This window comes from Bos javanicus, chromosome 2 (assembly GCF_032452875.1).
Source record: "Bos javanicus breed banteng chromosome 2, ARS-OSU_banteng_1.0, whole genome shotgun sequence".
Lineage (NCBI taxonomy): Eukaryota > Metazoa > Chordata > Mammalia > Artiodactyla > Bovidae > Bos > Bos javanicus.
This window is the reverse complement of record NC_083869.1, coordinates 125,235,283-125,256,161: the sequence shown is the minus strand read 5'-3', so window position 1 is coordinate 125,256,161 and position 20,879 is coordinate 125,235,283. Positions and strand designations below refer to the sequence as shown.

General features: G+C 36.8%; 1 protein-coding gene across 7 annotated transcripts in view; it reads right to left on the bottom strand.

The window, feature by feature from the left end:
* The window catches only part of EYA3 (EYA transcriptional coactivator and phosphatase 3), a 189,724-nt gene that overhangs the window by 58,853 nt on the left and 109,992 nt on the right, over nt 1–20,879 (bottom strand). For all 7 annotated transcript variants that reach the window (XM_061391230.1, XM_061391241.1, XM_061391221.1 and 4 more), the window contains 3 exons: nt 14,963–15,063; nt 4,362–4,405; nt 115–194 (listed from right to left, as the gene is read on the bottom strand). In XM_061391230.1, the coding sequence (XP_061247214.1) occupies nt 115–194; nt 4,362–4,405; nt 14,963–14,995 (157 nt within the window). In that variant the 5' untranslated portion in view covers nt 14,996–15,063. The remainder of the gene's footprint in view (nt 1–114; nt 195–4,361; nt 4,406–14,962; nt 15,064–20,879) is intronic.

Genomic DNA, 20,879 nt, shown 5'->3' with positions numbered 1-20,879 from the left:
AAAGGATTCTGGATACTCTGAGACAAGTGAGGCAATTAGTGAAAACCAGTTATAAAAGGTCAGCATCACCTGGTCACAGGAATACGTCCATGATGCACAGAATATGGTACTTACTTTCCTCTGACATGGTAAGGTTTGAAGCAAGGCTTGAAGTTTCAGGTTTCTGATCACTGACTTCGGGGTTGCTTACTTGACTGGGAAAACCAAAATGAATACATTAGCCTCTGGTTGATCTGCTGCATTGCTAAAAGTGATTAAATCAAATCAATTTCTTCCTAGATAAGGGGCAAGGTAAGTCTACTTCATGAAGTCCTTATTCTTGGTTTTTATCAGCTACCTAACAGCTAAGGCCAAGCCTAGTACCTTCAGCATTCCAGTTCTTTGTCACATCCCTAGACCATGACTGGTTTTATACCACGTGGAAATTTCATGTAAGCAACAGGCAACTCAGATTTTCTCTAAAGACCACATGGTAAAAGAAAAACTCTACAGCAACCTAAAACTGCTCTCACTTTATTTCCAAAGTACCAAAGGAATGTAGGGAGATGACTAACTTCAGACAATGGTCCTCACAATCACTTCAAAAGCTTTTGCAAATTACACATGCTTACACAAGAAGGGGTTCTGAACCTGAAGATGGTGCATTACACTGCACTTCTGTTTTCCCCCAATTAAAAACACATTTTTGTTCTTATACCTCAAACTGAGCAAAATCTTCTTTAAAAAAACTTATAACACAAGTTAAGAGAAACTGAAAAAGATTAAGTCATATAAACTAGGAGGATAAATCATTATGTTAGATACTTCAATGTTGGGCAGATCCTCAGTGAGATTCTGAAATGGAGATTACCCTTTGACTTTCACAATGTTCTCCCTCTTCCTCTTACCTTACTTTCCAACTCTCCCCGTATTCCCTCAACCACTAGTATAGTACAGTGCTTAAGGGTGCAGACTCTGGAACCAGACTGCTTGAGCTCATATTGCACTTTGTCAAAACTAGCTTTATGGCTTTAGGCAAGTCACTGAACTTCTCTGTACTCCAGTTTTTGCAACAGTCAATGAGGGATAATTAGAGAACCTACCTTTCAGGGCTGTTGTAGGGATTAATGAGTCAATACATGAAAAGTATTTAGAGCAAAGACTAGAAGAGAGTAAACACATGTAACTGTAGCCAGTACTATTATAATACAACTTCTCCCCAGTCCAGGTATTCTTCCCACATTCATGTTCCTGCAGCAAGAAATTTGCTTTGCTGTTCTACACTCTAGGAAGAAGCGGAGGACACTGTCACAGGTACTCCACATACCGGGAAAGATACGACTTTTTTAAAGACTAGAATAAAACTTTATTTTCACTTATTAAGTTAGCAAAGACAAAAAGTTTGTGACACGATGTTGGAGAAGTATGAAAAGAACTATGGTTACATATTCATGGTGGGTGAGTAACTGGAACTGGTGTGTATAAACTAATGAAGAAGTATTTTCATTGCAACATGATTTGTTACATTAAAATTTTGGAAACCAATGTCCAACTGGTTAAAGAACTGGGTAAAAAATATGTAACATATCCTCATTCAAGGGAACACTATGCCATCATCAAAAATTTTTTTTCCAGTTTTTCTTTTTTTGGAAAGATAAGACTAATAAACAGTAAGAATAGTTTCTACATAGAAAATTTTAAAAAGAAATGTTTCTTATTCAAAAAAAGTACAAAGCACCAAAATTCTTAAAGCTCTCATATCTTTTCTGAATGAACCTTTAATATTCAAGCATAGTATCAATAAAGGTTTTTTCCCTGGTATATTCTGAATGTTCAAACAAGTTTTCCTCAGATGTAACTAATTTTAAAAAGTAAATCTCCAGATGAAGTTTATCTTAATCTATTTACTCAAATGTCTATACTTTCAAAATAGCACTTAATATAGTAACCAAGATATGACTATGGGAACTGAAAGATAATTGTATCACTGTTTCCCAAAATGGCTTATTTCTTATAATTACCTGAATGATTGGTAAAAATACAGACTTCTGAGCCCCATCTTATGCCTAATTAAATAGGATTCCAAGGAGAATGGTATAAACCCTGACAAGAACTTCACATTTCTGAATATAATGACTGGTCTTCTATGTGTAAGACTAGTCTGAGTAAGTCTGGGGATCATTGTTATACCAACTGTTGAAAGACTATTTCTAGATCTTGTATTGTAGAAGGTATACTTGTATGATCTGGTGTACAATGGACAAGTTCCTAAAACCCTATGGTCCTGGATTCTTACAGCAAAGTCTCCTATGTATTCAACTAAGTATCTAGAGATTAAACAGAAACAAAAGCACCAAGACAGTGAATTAACTCTAGCACTTTGTTAAATATTTGAAATTATATCTAGAAAAATTACTATCTCAAAATATGATTATCCTCAGTTATATAAAATTTACTTAACATGTGTATGATGGAAAAAAAAATACTCCAAAATAAAACTTCCCTCCTCCAAAAAAAGAGCAACAACACCCAACTCCAAAAGTAAGCATCACAAATACCTCTTTCTCATTCAGTGAAACTCTTGACAATAACAAACACAATCAACCAATGAATGGATAAACAAAACGTGGTATAGACTATTACGGAGTATTAGTCAGCTTTAAAAAGGAAGGAAACTCTGACACATGCTACAAATGGATAAGCCATTAAGACATCAGGCTAAATGAAACAAACAAGTCACAGAAAGACAAATAATTTATGACTGTGCTGATATAGGGTACTTAAGAGTTGTCAAAATCATAGAGACAGCCCAATGATGGTTGCCAGGAGCTAGAAGAAGGGGGAAATGGAGAGTCTGATGAATACAAAGTTTCAGTTTGGGAAGATAAAAAAAGTTCTGGAGATAGATGGTAATGATTGCCCAACAATGTGAATGTACTTAGTACCACTGGATTATACGCTTAAAAATGACCGAAATGGTGTATTTCAGGTTATTTGTATTTTATCCCAATAAAGCAGTTGCTGAAGGAGATGGAATAATAGCAGGAAAAGATGAAGCTGATAGGCTCCATTGTACAACTGGACAGAGATGAGCAAGGGAATTAACTTCAGAGAAAAGGGATGCAGAGAATATTAGAAGCACTGAAGCAGTTAAGGGGGTAGATTCGGTGATAAGACAAGTAAGGCAGTTCCTATCCCCTTCTGATTTCTCTTTGGAGTAGGGCAGTCAGATCCCCAGCTGAGTAAATAGAAGGGGAAGGGTGAGGAGAGGAAGCAGCAAGAGGGAAGAAGGGAGGGAGGGAGGGAGGCAGGAAGAAAGGAAGGCAGGCTGAGAGGCAGGGAGGAAAGGAGAGAAGGAATGAAGGAAGGTAAGGAGGAAAGAGAAACAATTTTACCACTGTGAAATAAACCAGGAAGGGTGACTGGATCACCAAGAATGTTTAAGTGCCCACTGAGATGTAATCATGACTGGAAACTGAGACCAGTGAGCAGTTTTGTGTTTTCCTATCAGTGTTCAGATGATTGGGATAAGGATGAAACTAGGGTTTTTAAACACTAGGTTAGGCTAGGGAAGGATGACAGGGAAAAGGGAGAGGAAGTTACGAATGTTTGTGAGAAACTGATTAAAGTAATAGATCTTATCTTTTGAGCAGCACAGGAAGATATGGAAGTCTTTTTTGAGGGAAGGGTCAATGCCTGACAGTGAAAATATGATAGTTCATTGTCATTGTAAGTGGAAGTGTAGAGTAAGACACAGGGCTAGTGTGACAATAGAATAAATGAGCTGGAATGCTAGTGTGTGAGGTGCAAGATTAGGATTCTTGAAATTAAGATATTAGTGTGTTATTGGTTCATCTGGCTAGTAGATAAACAACAGGAGGTAAGAACTGTGGACAACTGAAAATCATGGTGCTCTGGAAGCCAGAGTATGACATGCAAAGAAGCTGCCTCTTTTCTGTAAGGGGAGCAGAGCTAATGATTAAGGTGTCCCATGTCCATTTGGTAATTAAGGATTAACTTCTTGGATTTTTTTTATTTCTATTTTTCCTATTATGTATATGTAATTGAAGAATGTTCACCATTGTGTCTCCTTCACATATCACAGGATCTGAGTGATAACATCAGATTGGTACATTATGCTGAATAAATAATGAATAAAAAAGGAGAAAAATTCAGCACTTAAATGTTTCAAGGACAAACTTTATTTTAAGGACAAAATTTCAGAGGATAATTTTCACCTTAAATCAAATAATTTCAAAACATAAAAACTGATGCTGAAAACCAAAATGAGGGTAAGTCAATCCAAATCATGTCCACATACTGGTCAGCAGGTAAAAACAAATTATAAGTAGGTCATTAAAAAGAAATTCAACTTTGTATACCTTAAAGTTTGCTCTCCTGATTCCTGCATCTTGGCTTTCTTCACCTGTAAAATAAATATACAAAAGCATCAATGTCATGATCTGTATTTAAAATCATCTAGCTACTCAAATGGCAGCCTCAGATTAACTAATAAATTACAGGGTAACTGTTTCCTTTTGTCTTGCTTAGACTTAGATTTATTTCATTAACCCCTGATATATTTTAAAGATGGACTTGTTTTTCACATGGGGCTCTCTTTTTTCTTTTTAATGAAAACAGTGTCTTCTAAACTCAAGGTAAAATAAAAGGTTTGCCAGGATTTTTACTCAACACAGACTGTTTACCAGGATAAGGTATCCAAACCTGAAATCAAACTGCTTACTTTAAAATTTTAACAGACACATAAATCTATTTTCAAACAGTAAGTATGGTAATTTTGCAATCATCTAACCATTTATTTAATAGAAATACCTTTATATTTATATTACTTACATACCAAAAATAAAAATAAATTCCTATCAAGTTACCAGTAATTTAAAAAATATGCTTCACACTATTCTGTTTTTTTCCCATATTTTCATCTTCTCTAAATCCTTCTAAGGTAAAAGTATTCCCATTGAAACAGTTTAAGAAGTCACAAATAGAAGATCTATAGTTAACATTACTAATGGTTTTCCCTGTTGTTGTTTTAAATATTACAAAGAATCTGATTTTAGAGTTTTTGAATTAGAATAACTAGTTACAGAAGTAAGCTTAGTGTGCTTAGCCATACAAATTATGAATACTTAAAAAGTATTTCAAGTTCGCAAAGTACAAAGAGTACTGCCAACCCACTACAAGGAGTTAGGTATGCACAGAGGCAGAAACTCTGCTCAACAATTTTTTTTTTTAGGCATGCAGAATCTTAGTTTCCCAACGAAGGACTGAACCTGTGCCCCCTGCATTTGGAGTCTTAAGCGCCGGACTACCAGGGCAGTCCCTGCTAATAAACAATTTTAAACAAACATATTAGGTGGGAATATAACTATTAAATATGATTAAATTTAAAAATTCAAAGTAAATAATAAATACAACATAAATCCCAGGTCCATTCAATTTCTCATGGACATGTATTCTTCATGAGAAAACATGACAAAATAAATAGAACCAAATACTCTTGGATCCTTGCTTATGGCATATCAACTGACATTATATAATGCTGCCTTAACTTTCATAGGTGCCAATAAAGATAAAATTAATAAGGTGTATTAAAAAAATCCTCTAAGTTTACAAACAAAATTACAAAAGTATATGAAGAAAAAGGAAACAAAGACAAAACCTTTGAGGTAGATAAACCCTTAGTAAACATGATATTAAATTAAAAAGCCATAAAGGAGAAAATAGGTTGATTTTACAAAAATTCAAAACTTCCATATGATAAAAGATACCATACCAACCAGGAGGTAAAGTGATTACAAGACGGTATCTACACTGTGACAAAAGAATTTAACTGTATTACAAATGCATGACATAACCTCAATGAAAGGTATGGGAGAAAAATGCACTCATGTAATAATGCTGGAAAACTGTTTTGACTGGAAACTGCAAGGCTTAAGACAAGAAAAATTCAACTTAATACAGGCTCTTATAAGAAAATGTGCTGTCCTTCCCACCTGAAGATGACAGTATTTACATAATGCCAGATAATAAAGTAATTTTCCAATAGTGGTGATGAATTTATGCTTAGCTCACCCAAAGACTCTCTTTGCAATCAAAGAAATGAAGTTAAAACAGTCTATGGTTTACAAACAGTAACCTATACAAAGAAAACTAGAGCAATGAAAAATCTAACTTATCACAGTCTTCATTTTATTAGAGCCACAGTGTAACAAATTTAGCTAGAAAACTCTCAAAAAAAAAAAGCCCTGGAGCAAAATTTTAAAATATATTCATAATGGCCTTTCAAGGAAGAACTATGCTTTTTCATTTTTTATCTACTACATTGCCAGCTCAGTACAGTGCTGCTGCTGCTAAGTCGCTTCAACCGTGTCCAACTCTGTGTGACCCCATAGACAGCAGCCCACCAGGCTCCCCTGTCCCTGGGATTCTCCAGGCAAGAACACTGGAGTGGGTTGCCATTTCCTTCTCCAATGTATGAAAGTGAAAAGGGAAAGTGAAGTCGCTCAGACGTGTCCAACACTTAGCGACCCATGGACTGCAGCCTACCAGGCTCCTCCGCCCATGGGATTTTCCAGACAAGAGTGTACTGGAGTGGGTTGCCATTGCCTTCTCCCTCAGTAGAGTACATACACACAAATAGAAACAGAGAAAATGAACCTAAAGACATGTCTACCAAACAAAGAAGTCAGGGGGTGGAAAATGTGCTCCCAGCTAATTCTGTACCTTTCATGACCCACTGTCACTTTGATTTAAGCAATTCCGTCCTCCTGTAAGTCAGGGATAGGAAATATGGTACCTTGGCATAGAGGAATTAAACTATCTCAAAGGATACAGATTTCACTGGATTACAAAAGGATGGGTTCAAATAATACAATCCAGAAATGGACAAAAAGTAAAACAGTGCAACTACTTTGGAAAACAGTCTAGCAGTTTCTCAAACAGTTAAACATAAAGCTGCCATAGAATCCAGCCATTCCATTTCTGACTATATAACCAAAGAGAAATGAAAACATATATCCACACAAAGGCCTGGACATGAATGTTCATATCAGCATTATTCAAAATAGCAAGAAAGGGGAAACCCAGTGTCCATGAATAGATTAATGGATAAACACAATAATGACAAATAAAAATGATGAATGATAAATCCATATAATCAAACGTTCAGCAATAAAAGGGAATGAAGTATCAATACTTGCACATGCTAACACAGATAAACTCTGAAAAGATTATGCTAAGTGAAAGGAGCCAGTCACAAAGGACCACATACTATATAACTCCACTTATATGAAATACTCACAAAAGGTCAACAGGAAAGTAAATTAGTAGTTGCCTAGGATTGCGGCGAGGGCAGAATTGAGGGGTGACTGCTAATGGGTACAGTTTCTTTTTGGACTGATGAAAATGTTCTAAGATCAACTCTGGTGACAGCTGCAAAACTCTGTGAATATACTAAAAACCATCCAATTGGACACTTTAAAATGGATGTGAATTATATCTCAATAAATAGAGCAGTCATTTAAAAAATGACATAATCTTATGGGCATGGTATAACTCAAGGTTACTAGAGGAAGATACACTGACAAATTCATGAATCAGAGTTCTATTTATGCCTCTGCTTAAAAACATAACAACAACAAAATCATGCTTTAAATACAGCAGAGCAAAGGAATACAAATAACACAACATATGAATTCAGAATATACAGGTTCAAGGCTCAGTTCTGAGAGTTAATTCACTGTGTGTCTACCTCTCTGAAAATACAACATGACTATCTACTTCAAGAAAGCTGAGCGTCGAAGAATTGATACTTTTGAACTGTGGTGTTGGAGAAGACTCTTGAAGAGTCCCTTGGACTGCAAGGAGATGCAACCAGTCCATTCTAAAGGAGATCAGCCCTGGGATTTCTTTGGAAGGAATGATGTTAAAGCTGAAACTCCAGTACTTTGGCCACCTCATGCGAAGAGTTGACCCACTGGAAAAGACTCTGATGCTGGGAGGGATTGGGGGCAGAAGGAGACAGGGACGACAGAGGATGAGATGGCTGGATGGCATCACCGACTCGATGGACATGAGTTTGAGTGAACTCTGGGAGTTGGTGATGGACAGGGAGGCCTGGCATGCTGCGATTCATGGGGTCGCAAAGAGTCGGACACGACTGAGTGACTGAACTGAACTGATCTACTTCAAAGACCTGCTTTGAAAATGAAACTGGTGAAAGGGAGTGGATAGGGAGAGAAAGAATGAGTGAGCAGTTTATGAAAAGACAAACTGATATACAACTGTTATATTAAGAAATACCACTTTCTAGATAAGAAAATTACATTATGCATCTCAAATGTCACTCCAGAATTATTCTGAGATGCCTTACAAGTATATAATTATTATGCTTCTTAAGTTTTAACAAGAGGCTAAGTCATACTAGAGCTTGATAAACTGTAATCTTGGGAATAATAAATCCAACAGAAGTCTGCATGAAGTCTTAAAAAGGAAGACGTCTGTGTCAGAATTTATCCACCACTGTCCAACAAAGCATATCATTCTTTTTACTAGAAAGTAATACTGTATGTTCTAGTAGGGGAAAGAGTTTGATCATAACCTAGATGAAATTACACACACACACAAATTTAATATTATTTTCTTTGATCACACTTACCAACGGGCAGTGGCAACGTTAGTTGCTCAGCTGTGTTTGACTCTGCAAGCCCATGGACTGCAGCCTGCCAGGGCTCTCTCTCCATGGAATTCTTCAGGTGAGAATACTGGAGTGGGTTGCCATTCCCTTCTCCAGGGGATCTTCCCAACCCAGGGATCAAACCCAGGTCTCCTCCATTTCAGGCAGATTTTTTTATCAGCTGAACCACCAGGGAAGCCCTTACCAATAGTCACCTAATTATTAATTTGACTTCCAGAACTTGATATAAGGAAATCAGCATACAGGGGGTGAGAACAAGCATTCCAAATGACTAGAAAGGTAAATACCTGTGGCAGAGACAACTGCCTGTTCCACCACTGCATACGGAGCATGACTTGCAATGGGAGGCAAGAAATGTGTCTTTTTAAGTTCACAGGCTACCAGTTCAAAAGAGGTCACAACTGGATCTAGTAGAAACTAGTGAGCATCAGACCCTGGACTGGATCTGGATGCAGCAATGGATGGAATTTGGGGCTGTTCCTCTTAAGAGAAATGTATAGGGAAAGGAGTTACATATTGTTTTTTTACATCAGAAAATCAAACAGGCGACTCAAAGAAAAGATTAGGGTAGATCCACATATAAATATTCACTAGTCTTCTTCCTCTCCCTGGTTACACAGGATGCTACAGACTGAGTATCTGTATTCCGCCCCCCGCAAACCAATTCATATTTTGAAATTTTATCCCAAATATGATAAAATGTGCAAGTGGGGCTCTTGGGGTGATAAGATTATGAGGGTGGAGCCCTCACAAATACGATTAGTGCCCTTATAAAGGAGACCTCCTTTGCTATACAGCAAAAATATAGCAGTCTATGAGCCAGGAAGCAGGCCCTTACCAGACACCAAATCACTTATATGTTTGGAATCTAAAACATGATACAAATGAATTTATCTATGAAATAGACATAGACCCACAAACATAGAGAACTGACTTGTGGTTGCCAAGGGAGAGGAGAGTGGGAGAGGGGTGAACTGGGAGTTGGTGATTAGCAGATGTAAAGTATTATACATATGTATAATTGAATCACTTTGCAGTACACCAGAAACTAACACCAACCACACCTCAATAAAATAAAATTTAAAAAAAATCATGACTTTATCATTATCAACTTGGGACAGGACCATTCTTTCCACTGAAGCTTTAGAACTGAACTGAACTGAACAGTCTGTGAAAATTTTCCTCAGTATCTGACGTTAACTCTTCTTATCCTAGTTATTTGTAACAGTTAATACATCTTCTACATTTTCTGTATTTGTCTATTTCACACCCATTAATCACAGGGCCAAACTAAGAGCCAAAGTTGCTTACATCTCCCCTGCAATCCAGAGCCTATATTTTGAACCATAGTCTGAACTATATTCCCCTGCTCTAAATAAACCCAGGGCCAGATACCTAGTGATAAGTTTCTGTACCTCAAATCTCCAATCCTAAATAAACAATTACCCTGCCTTACTTTGCCTATTCAGTTTAGTTCAGTTCAGTCGCTCAGTTGTATCTGACTCTTTGTGACCCCTTGAATCGCAGCACGCCAGGCCTCCCTGTCCATCACCAACTCCCGGAGTTCTCCCAAACTCATATCCATCGAGTCGGTGATGCCATCCAGCCATCTCATCCCCTGTCGTCCCCTTCTCCTCCTGCCCCTAATCCCTCCCAGCATCAGGGTCTTTCCAATGAGTCAATTCTTCGCATGAGGTGGCCAAAGTATCGGAGTTTCAGCTTCAGCATCAGTCCTTCCAATGAACACCCACGACTGATCGGGCTGAATCTCCTTGCAGTCCAAGGGACTCTCCAGAGTCTTCTCCAACATCACAGTTCAAAAGCATCAATTCTTTGGCGCTCAGCTTTCTTCACAGTCCAACTCTCACATCCATACATGACCATAGGAAAAACCACAGCCTTGACTAGACGGACCTTTGTTGGCAAAACAATGTCTCTGCTTTTGAATATGCTATCTAGGTTGGTCATAACTTTCCTTCCAAGGAGTAAGTGTCTTTTAACTTCATGGCTGTAATCACCATCTGCAGTGATTTTGGAGCCCAGAAAAATAAAGTCTGACACTGTTTTCACTGTTTCCCCATCTATTTCCCATGAAGTGATGGGACCAGATGGCATGATCTTAGTTTTCAGAATGTTGAGCTTTAAGCCAACTTTTTCACTCTCCACTTGCACTTTCATCAAGAGGCTTTTGAGTTCCTCTTCACTTTCTGCCATAAGGGTGGTGTCATCTGCATATCTGAGGTTATTGATATTTCTCCCGGCAATCTTGATTCCAGCTTGTGCTTCTTCCAGCCCAGCGTTTCTCATGATGTACTCTACATGTAAGTTAAATAAGCAGGATGACAATATACAGCCTTGATGTACTCCTTTTCCTATTTGGAACCAGTCTGTTGTTGCATGTCCAGTTCTAACTGTTGCTTCCTGACCTGCATACAAATTTCTCAAGAGGCAGGTCAGATGGTCTGGTATTGTCATCTCTTTCAGAATTTTCCACAGTTTATTGTGATCCACACAGTCAAAGGCTTTAGCATAGTCAATAAAACAGAAATAGATGTTTTTCTGGAACTCTCTTCCTTTTTCCATGATCCAGCGGATATTGGCAATTTGATCTCTGGTTCCTCTGCCTTTTCTAAAACCAGCTTGAACATCAGGAAGATGACAGTTCATGTATTGCTGAAGCCTGGCTTGGAGAATTTTGAGCATTACTTTACTAGCGTGTGAGATGCGTGCAACTGTGCAGTAGTTTGAGCATTCTTTGGCATTGCCTTTCTTTGGGATTGGAATGAAAACTGACCTTTTCCAGTCCTGTGGCCACTGCTGAGTTTTCCCACTTTGCTGACATATTGAGTGCAGCACTTTCACAGCATCATCTTTCAGGATCTGAAATAGCTCAACTGGAATTCCATCACCTCCACTAGCTTTGTTCGTAGTGATGCTTTCTAAGGCCCACTTAACTTCACATTTCAGGATGTCTGGCTCTAGGTGAGTGATCACATCATCGTGATTATCTGGGTCGTGAAGATCTTTTTCGTACCTTGCCTGTAGAAACCTCAATTACGAGTGTGGCCTATGCATTCCCCTACGATACATTCTAGGATTGCTCTATGCGTCTCTGCCTCCTGAATGACACTGGTGCTCTCCCTGGGACCCTTTGTGGCATGCTATGTCTCTTATTTCTAAGAGAATTGTAACAGTAAACTTTTCTCTCAATGGCACTGATCTCTTTGTGTTGTCACTCAGTCACCTTCATAAATTAAGACAAATAAATTAAGACAATTAAGACAATAAATTAAGACAATAAATTGGTACAAACCAATTAAAAAAAAAAAAAAGATGTCCCATGACAATCACCATCTACAGTCAGCAGAAAATTTTTATTTTTTTTAATTAAAAAAAAATTTTTTTTTCTTTAGGAGTTTAAAACTCAAAATTCTGCACAAAGATTTCAGTTTCAAGTGTGTATTATACATTGGTAGAAAAGTGTTTGCACTGGCAACCTTTGGAAGTGTTCTAAGAATCAGGGTGGGGGTGGAGGGAGGGTCTGGGAGAGGGAGGGGCAAAGCAAAAGTGTATTTGGAAACTAGGAAAATTCAGAAACCAAACATTGGCTTGGCTTCCTTGCCATGGATTCTGGAAGGACACAGTTCTACAATTTCCTGTTAATTGGCATGTACGTCTCATTTAAAGCAAATTAAGTAGGACAAGCAAGTCAGCAAAATAGAAGTATTAAAAAGAATCATCCTTTTAATCACAGATCTTATTTTGGGATTAAAAACTTCTAGCTTTAGCCAGGTGTGCATGTTGCTGCCATTTTGCATTTTTGAATCATCTTGTGTAATTGTCACCATGAAAGTGTTACTTGGAATTGTCATAGATTTTTTTCATCTTTGTGCAAAAACATGGAAAATTGTTACTGACTTTGTGTTGAGGTTTCCCCCATTTTGCTGCCTTTTTGGGACACTACTTTGGTTAAATACTTGGTCTTGGCTGCATTCTTATTTTTTTTTCCTGTGGGGTTCAAAAGAATAAACACTTTCTTACAGATAAAAAAAAAAAAAAAAAATTGTTTGGCTGCGCCACATGGCTTGTGAGATCTTAGTCTCAGGTATCACACCCATGCCCCTGTTAGTGTAAGTGGAGATTCCCAGTCACTGGACCACCAGGAATTCCCAGAAAATCTGCTTTTAAACCACTTTAATTTCTCACCTCTCTCTGAAATAACAATCAGGTTTTGCACGTCATGTTATAGAAACTAAATAGAACGACAAGGAGATGAAGCAGAGGGGGAAAAATGACTCACCAACAGGTCAGTTTCACAATTCTCACTACCTTAAATAGGTAAGGAGCAACTAACAATACTCATTTCAGCAGGATGTCAACATTTACATAAGCCTTTTGAAACTATGACTAGACGTTTGTCTTACAATCTTCCTTGGTACATTCAGTGTCTCTAACTCAGCTATTTGTTCTCACAGTGTATATCTCTGAAACATCGCTGAGGATGATTTTTAACCCTACCATTTCCTTGATTATTAATGTTCCACCAGGGATAGGGGAATGACATTTTAAATGTTTCAAAAGGTCATTTTACCAACTGCTTAGGTCTTCCTAGCTTTATACTCAAATGAGGGGACTAAAAGAGTAATAGCAAAAGAATCACTGATGTGCATGTCTGAACATAAAGTATAATACTTAAAATACTTAGAGGACTTTATCATTTAAATGGAAGCAGGTGACCATCTTTCATTGATGTAAAGAACACATCTAGAACATAAAAACATACTCTGTTATCTTCTTTCAAAATTCAAAGTTTTTTAGGCTGGACTTTTACTGAGAGATAAAAATGTACCACTCACTATTCTCTTAAAATGCAAGAGGCTTATTCAGGAGAGCAAATTGAATCAGTATTTATCTTATTTCAGAAAAAGAAGCTCAAGTAAAAGGAAAAGATTCTTTAACAAGAAAGTATTTTAAGAGAATGATTACTATGTCTTCCTTTTTTAAATGCTATGGGTTAAAAAAGAAAAAAAAAAACACTTAAAAAGACCAAAAGAAAAAAAAAAAGAAACCACGGTAAGGCAATAAATCTGTAGCACCCAAGTACATTTAAAATTAATTTATGTTAAATATTTAAAAGAAATTAAGAATTCAACTTATTCTCGAGGGTCTTATCAATTTTAAAGAATTAGCCAGTGGTCAAACTATATTTTCTTCAACTATTACTACTTTAAAAAATTTAGTCAGGGAAATTTAGGCAAAAATAAAACTAGATTTTCCAGCAGAAATAATATATACTGTTTGGTAAATGTCTTCTTTTATTTTGTAAAAACTTTAAGAATACCATTGCTTTAAAAATGACAACAATTTATTTTATATTAGAGCATAGCCGATCAACAATGCTGTGATAGTTTCACGTGGACAACAAAAGGATTCAGCCATACATATAGATACATCCATTCCTCCCCAAAGTCCCCTCCCATCTAACATTGAGCACAGTTCCCTGAGTTATACAGTAGAACCTTGTTGGTTATCCATTTTAAATATAACAGTGTACACATGTCCATCCCAAACTCCCTAACTATCCCTTCACCCCGTCCTTCACTACAGGCAACCATAAGACTGTGAGTCTGTGTTATTTTATAAATAAGTTCATTTGTATCATTCCTTTTTAAATTTTACATGTAAGGGATGTCAGGGCTTCCAAGGTGGTGCTAGTGGTAAAGAATTCACCTGCCAAAGCAGGAGACATAAGAGATATGGGTTCGATCTCTGGGTTGGGAAGATCCCCTGGAGGAGAACAGGACAACTCCATGCCAGTATTCTTGTGTGGAGAATCCCATGGACAGAGGAGCCTGATAGGCTACAGTCTGTAGGGTCCCAAAGAGTCAGACATGACTGAAGCGACAGTCATGTTTTAGCAGCAGCAGCAAAAAGGATGTCATGATATTTCTCCTTTGTCCAACTTACTTCACTCAATTTGACAATCTCTAGGTCCATCCATTGCTGCAAATTAGCCACTGCTTTTTTAAAATGGCATTTCTAAATACAATACTTCCTTTGTAAAGCTGAATTTTCTAAGCAGACTCTTTGGCATTAAGTCAGCAAAATATAAATTTAAGTACACTTTTCTCAGAAGAATATTATTAAGGAATCCTTTCATCAATTTTATTTCTAACTTAGAATCTGTAGTATAACTGAATAATATTTAAAGTTTCTTAAAATTAGCCTTTCTACAATCAACTTTAAATTGTTAAAGGAAATACTTACAGGTTGCTCTGGTAAATCTTGCTCTTCTTCCATCAGGACCAATATTTCTTTATTACACTTTTGTGACTGGATTGCAAGTATCCCCCAGCAGTCTTCACAATCTGTTTAAAAAAGAACGGGGATTCAACACTTTATGTACTCTTAGAGCATTATCATTGAGGCCATCAGAGAATAATTTTTAAAATATTTTGCTACCTCAGTCTTTCTACGTGAGCTCTAATCTCAAATCTGCACGTGGCTTTTCAAAATTGACATGCTGCACCAAGTCAGGTAGGTTTACCCGACTTTATAATACCTTGCAAAAGCCAACACGTGGAACCACTTCTGCTGTACTTAAAACACGGTTACTATAGTGCCCAAGGCATTAAACACTGTAACAGCCATGTAAATGAACTAAGACACAATTGTTTAAAAATTTGGGTTATATTAAAAATTTTAAACATTAGCCGAGCCAGTCAATAACTTACGATAACATCCAGCCTGCTTTAACATGGACTATTTACATAACTGCTAACACAAACAGGATCACTTTAAATAGTAGGTAAACTGAAACATCAAGTAAATACTTTCACAACCATCTGTATATATGTAATTAACACAAAGGAAACTTTTGGATCTATTTTAATAATGCAAATAAATAAAGTGAAATATTGAATCATAGAATTAAGGAAAATAAAAATGAAAGCTAGGATCCATTTTATCCTGAAATAACAAGCTCCACTAAATTTACCACTTAGTCAATTATTAAAGCAAAACCTTTACTTTCTCAGCCCCTGCTCTTCCTGTTCGGATTTCCAAACTAGAGAAGAAAAACAGGACTCTAAGCCCCTGAAAAAAAAGAAAGTGAAAGTGGCTCAGTTGTATCCGACTCTTTGCGACCACATGGACTATACTGTCTATGAAATTCTCCAGGCCAGAATCCTGGAGTGGGTAGCCTATCCCTTCTCCAGGGGACCTTCCTGACCCAGGGATCAAACGGGGTGCCCTGCACTGCAGGCGGATTCTTTACCAGCTGAGCCACCAGGGAAACCCACACTTACTGGTAAGAACACGTTTTTGTGTCCTGCTGCCAGAAGAACAGAAAGATGTTAGAAAGCAAAATAATTATAAAAACTAAAAACTCCTCATTTCTATTTAACAAAAATGAGAATAGTACTTCTCCAAAACACATGATTGTTTGTGCTTCTAATTAAGGTCACACCTGTTTTCACTTTTTTACCAACCACTGTAACCAACTTCACATACAAAGCTAAATGAAGCGAGTAGAGAATCTTGTTGCAGATGTAATGAATAAAAAGGGAATTGAAAAGCTTCAATCGTGCCAATTTACCACCACTCCGCTTCTACTGCTCTATCCTGGTACAATACAACATACTTTAGGGGCACGCTCCGGAATGGGGAAAGGAGAGAAAACACGTGTAAGGGATGCAATCAGATGCACAACTGTCCAGCTCTGACACAGCTTTCCTCCCTGCCCTGATCTAAAATGTCAAAAGAAAAAAAAGTTTGAAGGTCAGAAGCACTTGATGCTCAATGCACTCACGTGTAGCTCATCCACAGAGCCTCAAAAGCTAAGTTCTCAAACTACATGACGCAGATAACTAGTGCTGCAGAATTACAGTGCGCAATAACCAAAGCTCACAGGAGCTACCTTCCCTGCACTTGTTTTGCTCTACTCAGGAGAGCATAACCAACGTGACGTGAAACTGATGCACAATTATGAAAGATGAAACGTTTTCATGTTTTACCAGCTTATATCTGATTTAGTTTTAAAATGAAGTGTCTTATCTCTATGGGATTTTTACAGAGCCAATGTACATAATGTACATATATGACTTTATCCCGAAACAGGAAAATAGAACCAAATCATTAGAGAAATGTAATGCCTTTAAATACCTTATTTGTTAAAATTTTGTGTGACCAGCTCTCACCTAAACAAAAAGTGATAATATTCTATGTCTTACTTAATTGAAGGCTGTAACTGTAATGATTGAATCTCTAATCAGTAGATTCTCAGCAAAGGAGAGTATAGGGATATTCTTTCTCTTGGAGGAAGGGTTATAAATCTACTCGTGAGCAAGAGGAAGGGAAGAAAAATAGTGTTTTTTTTAAAGAAAAAAGAGGGTACTCAGTAACATGTGCTTTCCTTATTTTCTTGATTTTAAAAATATGAACAGTGTTAAAGGAGAACACAGATCTCTTTTATAGATCAAAGGGATCATGGGTTTTAAAAGAGATACTACTCTTAATAGCAGGGAAATAGATTCTCAAGCCATACAAAACTAAATGGTAAAATCTTGAATTTTGTTTTTTAGAAAGATGGTAATACTACAGTGATTTTACAACAGAAAGGGAATAGCTTCCTAGTTTTCTTGAGATAAATCCTATGGCAGGTTGCAAGAAAACTTTCGTTAAGAGAACAATTGGAAGACAATCTTTCTACCTCTACTTTTTTCTTTGAAAACAAGTACCCTTGGTTGTTTCCATCTTAAAAATTACCTTTATCTTTTTCATTTTTCAACTGAGAAAAATAAAAGGATCATAGATAATTTTTACATTTTAAAAAAACTTTAAAGATCAAATAATCAATGAACACCAATAATTTTGATAATTTTACAGTTAACACAAAAAGCAAACTACAAAGGATGCATATGGCTTAGTGCTGCAGAATTTCTGGGATTCTGCTGGCATGTGATATATCTGAAGTCTGTAAACATACACTCTGGTACACTTGTATATAAAATATATTAATAATGACTATAACATATGTGATTCTATTACACCATGCATGTAAGATACTGAGATGTGCTGTGGTTAGTTGCTCAGTAGTGTCCGACTCTTTGTGACCCCATGGACTACAGCCTGCCAGGCTCCTCTGTCCATGGGATTCTCCAAGCAAGAAAACTGGAGTGGGTTGCCATGCCCTCCTCCAGGGGATCTTCCCGACCCAGGGATCGAACCCAGATCTCCCGCACTGCAGGTGGATTCTTCACTGTCGGAGCCACCAGGGAAGCCCAAGAATCCTGGAGTAGGTAGCCTATCCCTTCTCCAGGGGATCTTCCCGACCCAGGAATCAAACCGGGGTCTCCTGCATTGCAGGCGGATTCTTTACCAACTGAAGTACCAGGGAAGCCCCATGTAAGATACTTTCCATCAATATAATATTCTTCCTTCTTTCCAATAATTTGTTAAATATCTGAATTATACTAAATAAAAGAACACAAGTATTTATCATGTTCCTAGCATTTATCAATGTGCTAATAAAACTTTTAATATTAAGACCTTACATCACTTTCAGCAAGTGGCACATGCTTACAATAGAAAGTCACACTTACTAACCACCAAATGAAAGTGTTGTAAGGTGTTCCAGTACTTGATAATAGTAAAAGTACAGAATTACCATACAAATCTTAGTTTTCTTGCTTTCCTGTACTCGCTCTGAAGTTTAACTGCATATTTTGTCTTTTTGTTTTGGGGTGTTTGTTTTAACCATTAATATAACCTGACATTATTTTACATTCAGTGAGATTCATCTTTTTAAATTCAGTTTAGTCGCTCAGTTGTGTCCGACTCTTTCCAACCCACGGAAGACTGCAGCATGCCAGGCTTCCCTGTCCATCAGCAACTCCCGGAGCTTACTCAAACTCATGTCCATTGAGTCAGTGATGCCATCCAACCATCTCATCTTTTGAAATATCCAATATCTTCTGAATTAAAATATCCAATAATATACAATGGTTTGACTTAAAAGTGGAAAGCAGATTCTTAACGTAGTGTAAATGAATGTAATTACAATTTACTCAAACAGCCAAACAAAACATATCCTGAGTGCATTTTTGTTTTAAGTACTTTCAAGGCATTTGGACAGTAACAGCTTTTCATAATTTTCCAGTTTCAATTCTTACTATAGACTTTTAATTAAACCCTTTTACCACCATTTTTGGAGAGAGTTTATATCCACATGCCTTCATGGGCAGAAATCTGGAAAAACTATAACTAAAGGTGGTGCCAGTGGTAAAGAACCTGCCTGCAAATTCAGGAGACGTCAGAGACACAGGTTCGACCCCTGGGTCGGGAAGATCCCCTGGAGGAGAAAAGGCTATCGAAGTTTCCCCGGGGAAAATGAACAGCCTGCTTCCCAAAATTAAATAAATCTCAGCAATAATAGTTATAAGCATCAGGAGCCTGAAGAAGTTATCAAGAAGTAGGTAACTGGCAAATGTTTATCATGCTGTCCTCAAATATAATTACACATATACATTGAAGAATGAAAACAAATAGCGAAATACCCTCTTCTATGTGACCTGAAGAAAACTGCTTCAAGTACTATTATTCAACAGTAACTGAAATCTTCTAAAGGGGATCTATCAATTAATTTAGAAACAAGTGTCCTAACACCTAAAGTACCATGATAAAGCCTAAAGATATCTCATTAAATTCTAATTTATAAACTAGGAGGCTTCATAAAGCAAAATCAGAAAAGATGTAATGAAAATGGCTCAAAACATAAGAAAACATATCAATGGTCTCTTGCAGAACAGTACTTAGTAGTAAGTATCGGTGGGATTATACTAAATGCTAATTTGGGTATCATAATCTATACAATCTATCAGGATGTTTCAAATAAATAAACAAAGATTTATTCTAATATGTACAAACTTCTTACTGAAATTAGACAAAAATAATGATGGGTACCTTGGAGGAGAATAACAAAGTCAGTTAAGAAAGATCAGTCCTACGTCAGTCTTGAAAACCAACCATAGTGGGAAGGATAAAACACCTATTGATTACCGAGCATGTAAAACCCACTACATATTTTTACATTCATTGTCTTACTTAATTTTATCTCCACAACCATCTTAAAACACAATTGGTATATCTTCATATCCCCTAGGTATAGGACAAGTGGAATTCAGAAATTTAAACAATCTACCTGAGGTTAATAGCAATCGTGTTTCAGCTTAAAGCAGAACTATATCAAATAAGGATAGTAGAGGATAGTGGTGAAGGATGGCTGTGCAACATTGTAAATGTACTTAATGCTGTGGAATGATATACTGAAAATGGTTAAAATTATTAATTTTGTTATGTATACTTACCACAATTAAAAAAAAATACAAGAAGATCCACGAGACTAGAAAGACCAAAATAATGATCAAATTTCAAAAGTGCTTAAAGTGCAGAAAATCCTTATTTAAATATTGTCAGAAAAACTGAGGATAATGTGGAGAAAAACATATCCACATCATACATTATGAGTAATTCTAAATACATGAAGAACTGAGCATTCAAATAATACTGGAGAAAACAGAATAGCCTATTTATCTCATCTGTGAGAAAGAGATTAAATTTGGGTCAATAAAAGAAAGCATAAGCAACAAATCAATAGATCTGGTTTTGTAAAACATACTTTAACACAATGAAAAATAACAACTGTAAGAGTAAAAGGATATAAACAAATGGAAGCAATACCTGCAATAATTATGACAGATAAACTTAACGTCTACAACATTTGAAAGAAAGTGAAAGTGAACTCGCTCAGTCGTGTCTGACTCTTTGCGACCCCATGGACTGCAGCCTGCCAGGCTCCTCTGTCCATGGGATTCTCCAGGCAAGAGCACTGGAGTGGGCTGCCATTTTACCCATCTTCTATGTGGGGCAAAAGGATACAGACAACTTAGGTAACAACAAAGATCAAGTCGGCACTCAGGGAAAAAAGATTCTCACTACTAACTGAATAAATTTTAATATTAAAAAAAAAAAACCACTTCACACATATTAAACTACAAAAATAATCTAAACAACAAAACCTAAAGTTATCTGAAACATAAGAAGAAAAGAAATATTCAGGCCCTTGTTGTAAAACTGTATGTATCTTCAGACTGTTCTCTGGTTAGAGTATAAAAGATGTCATAAA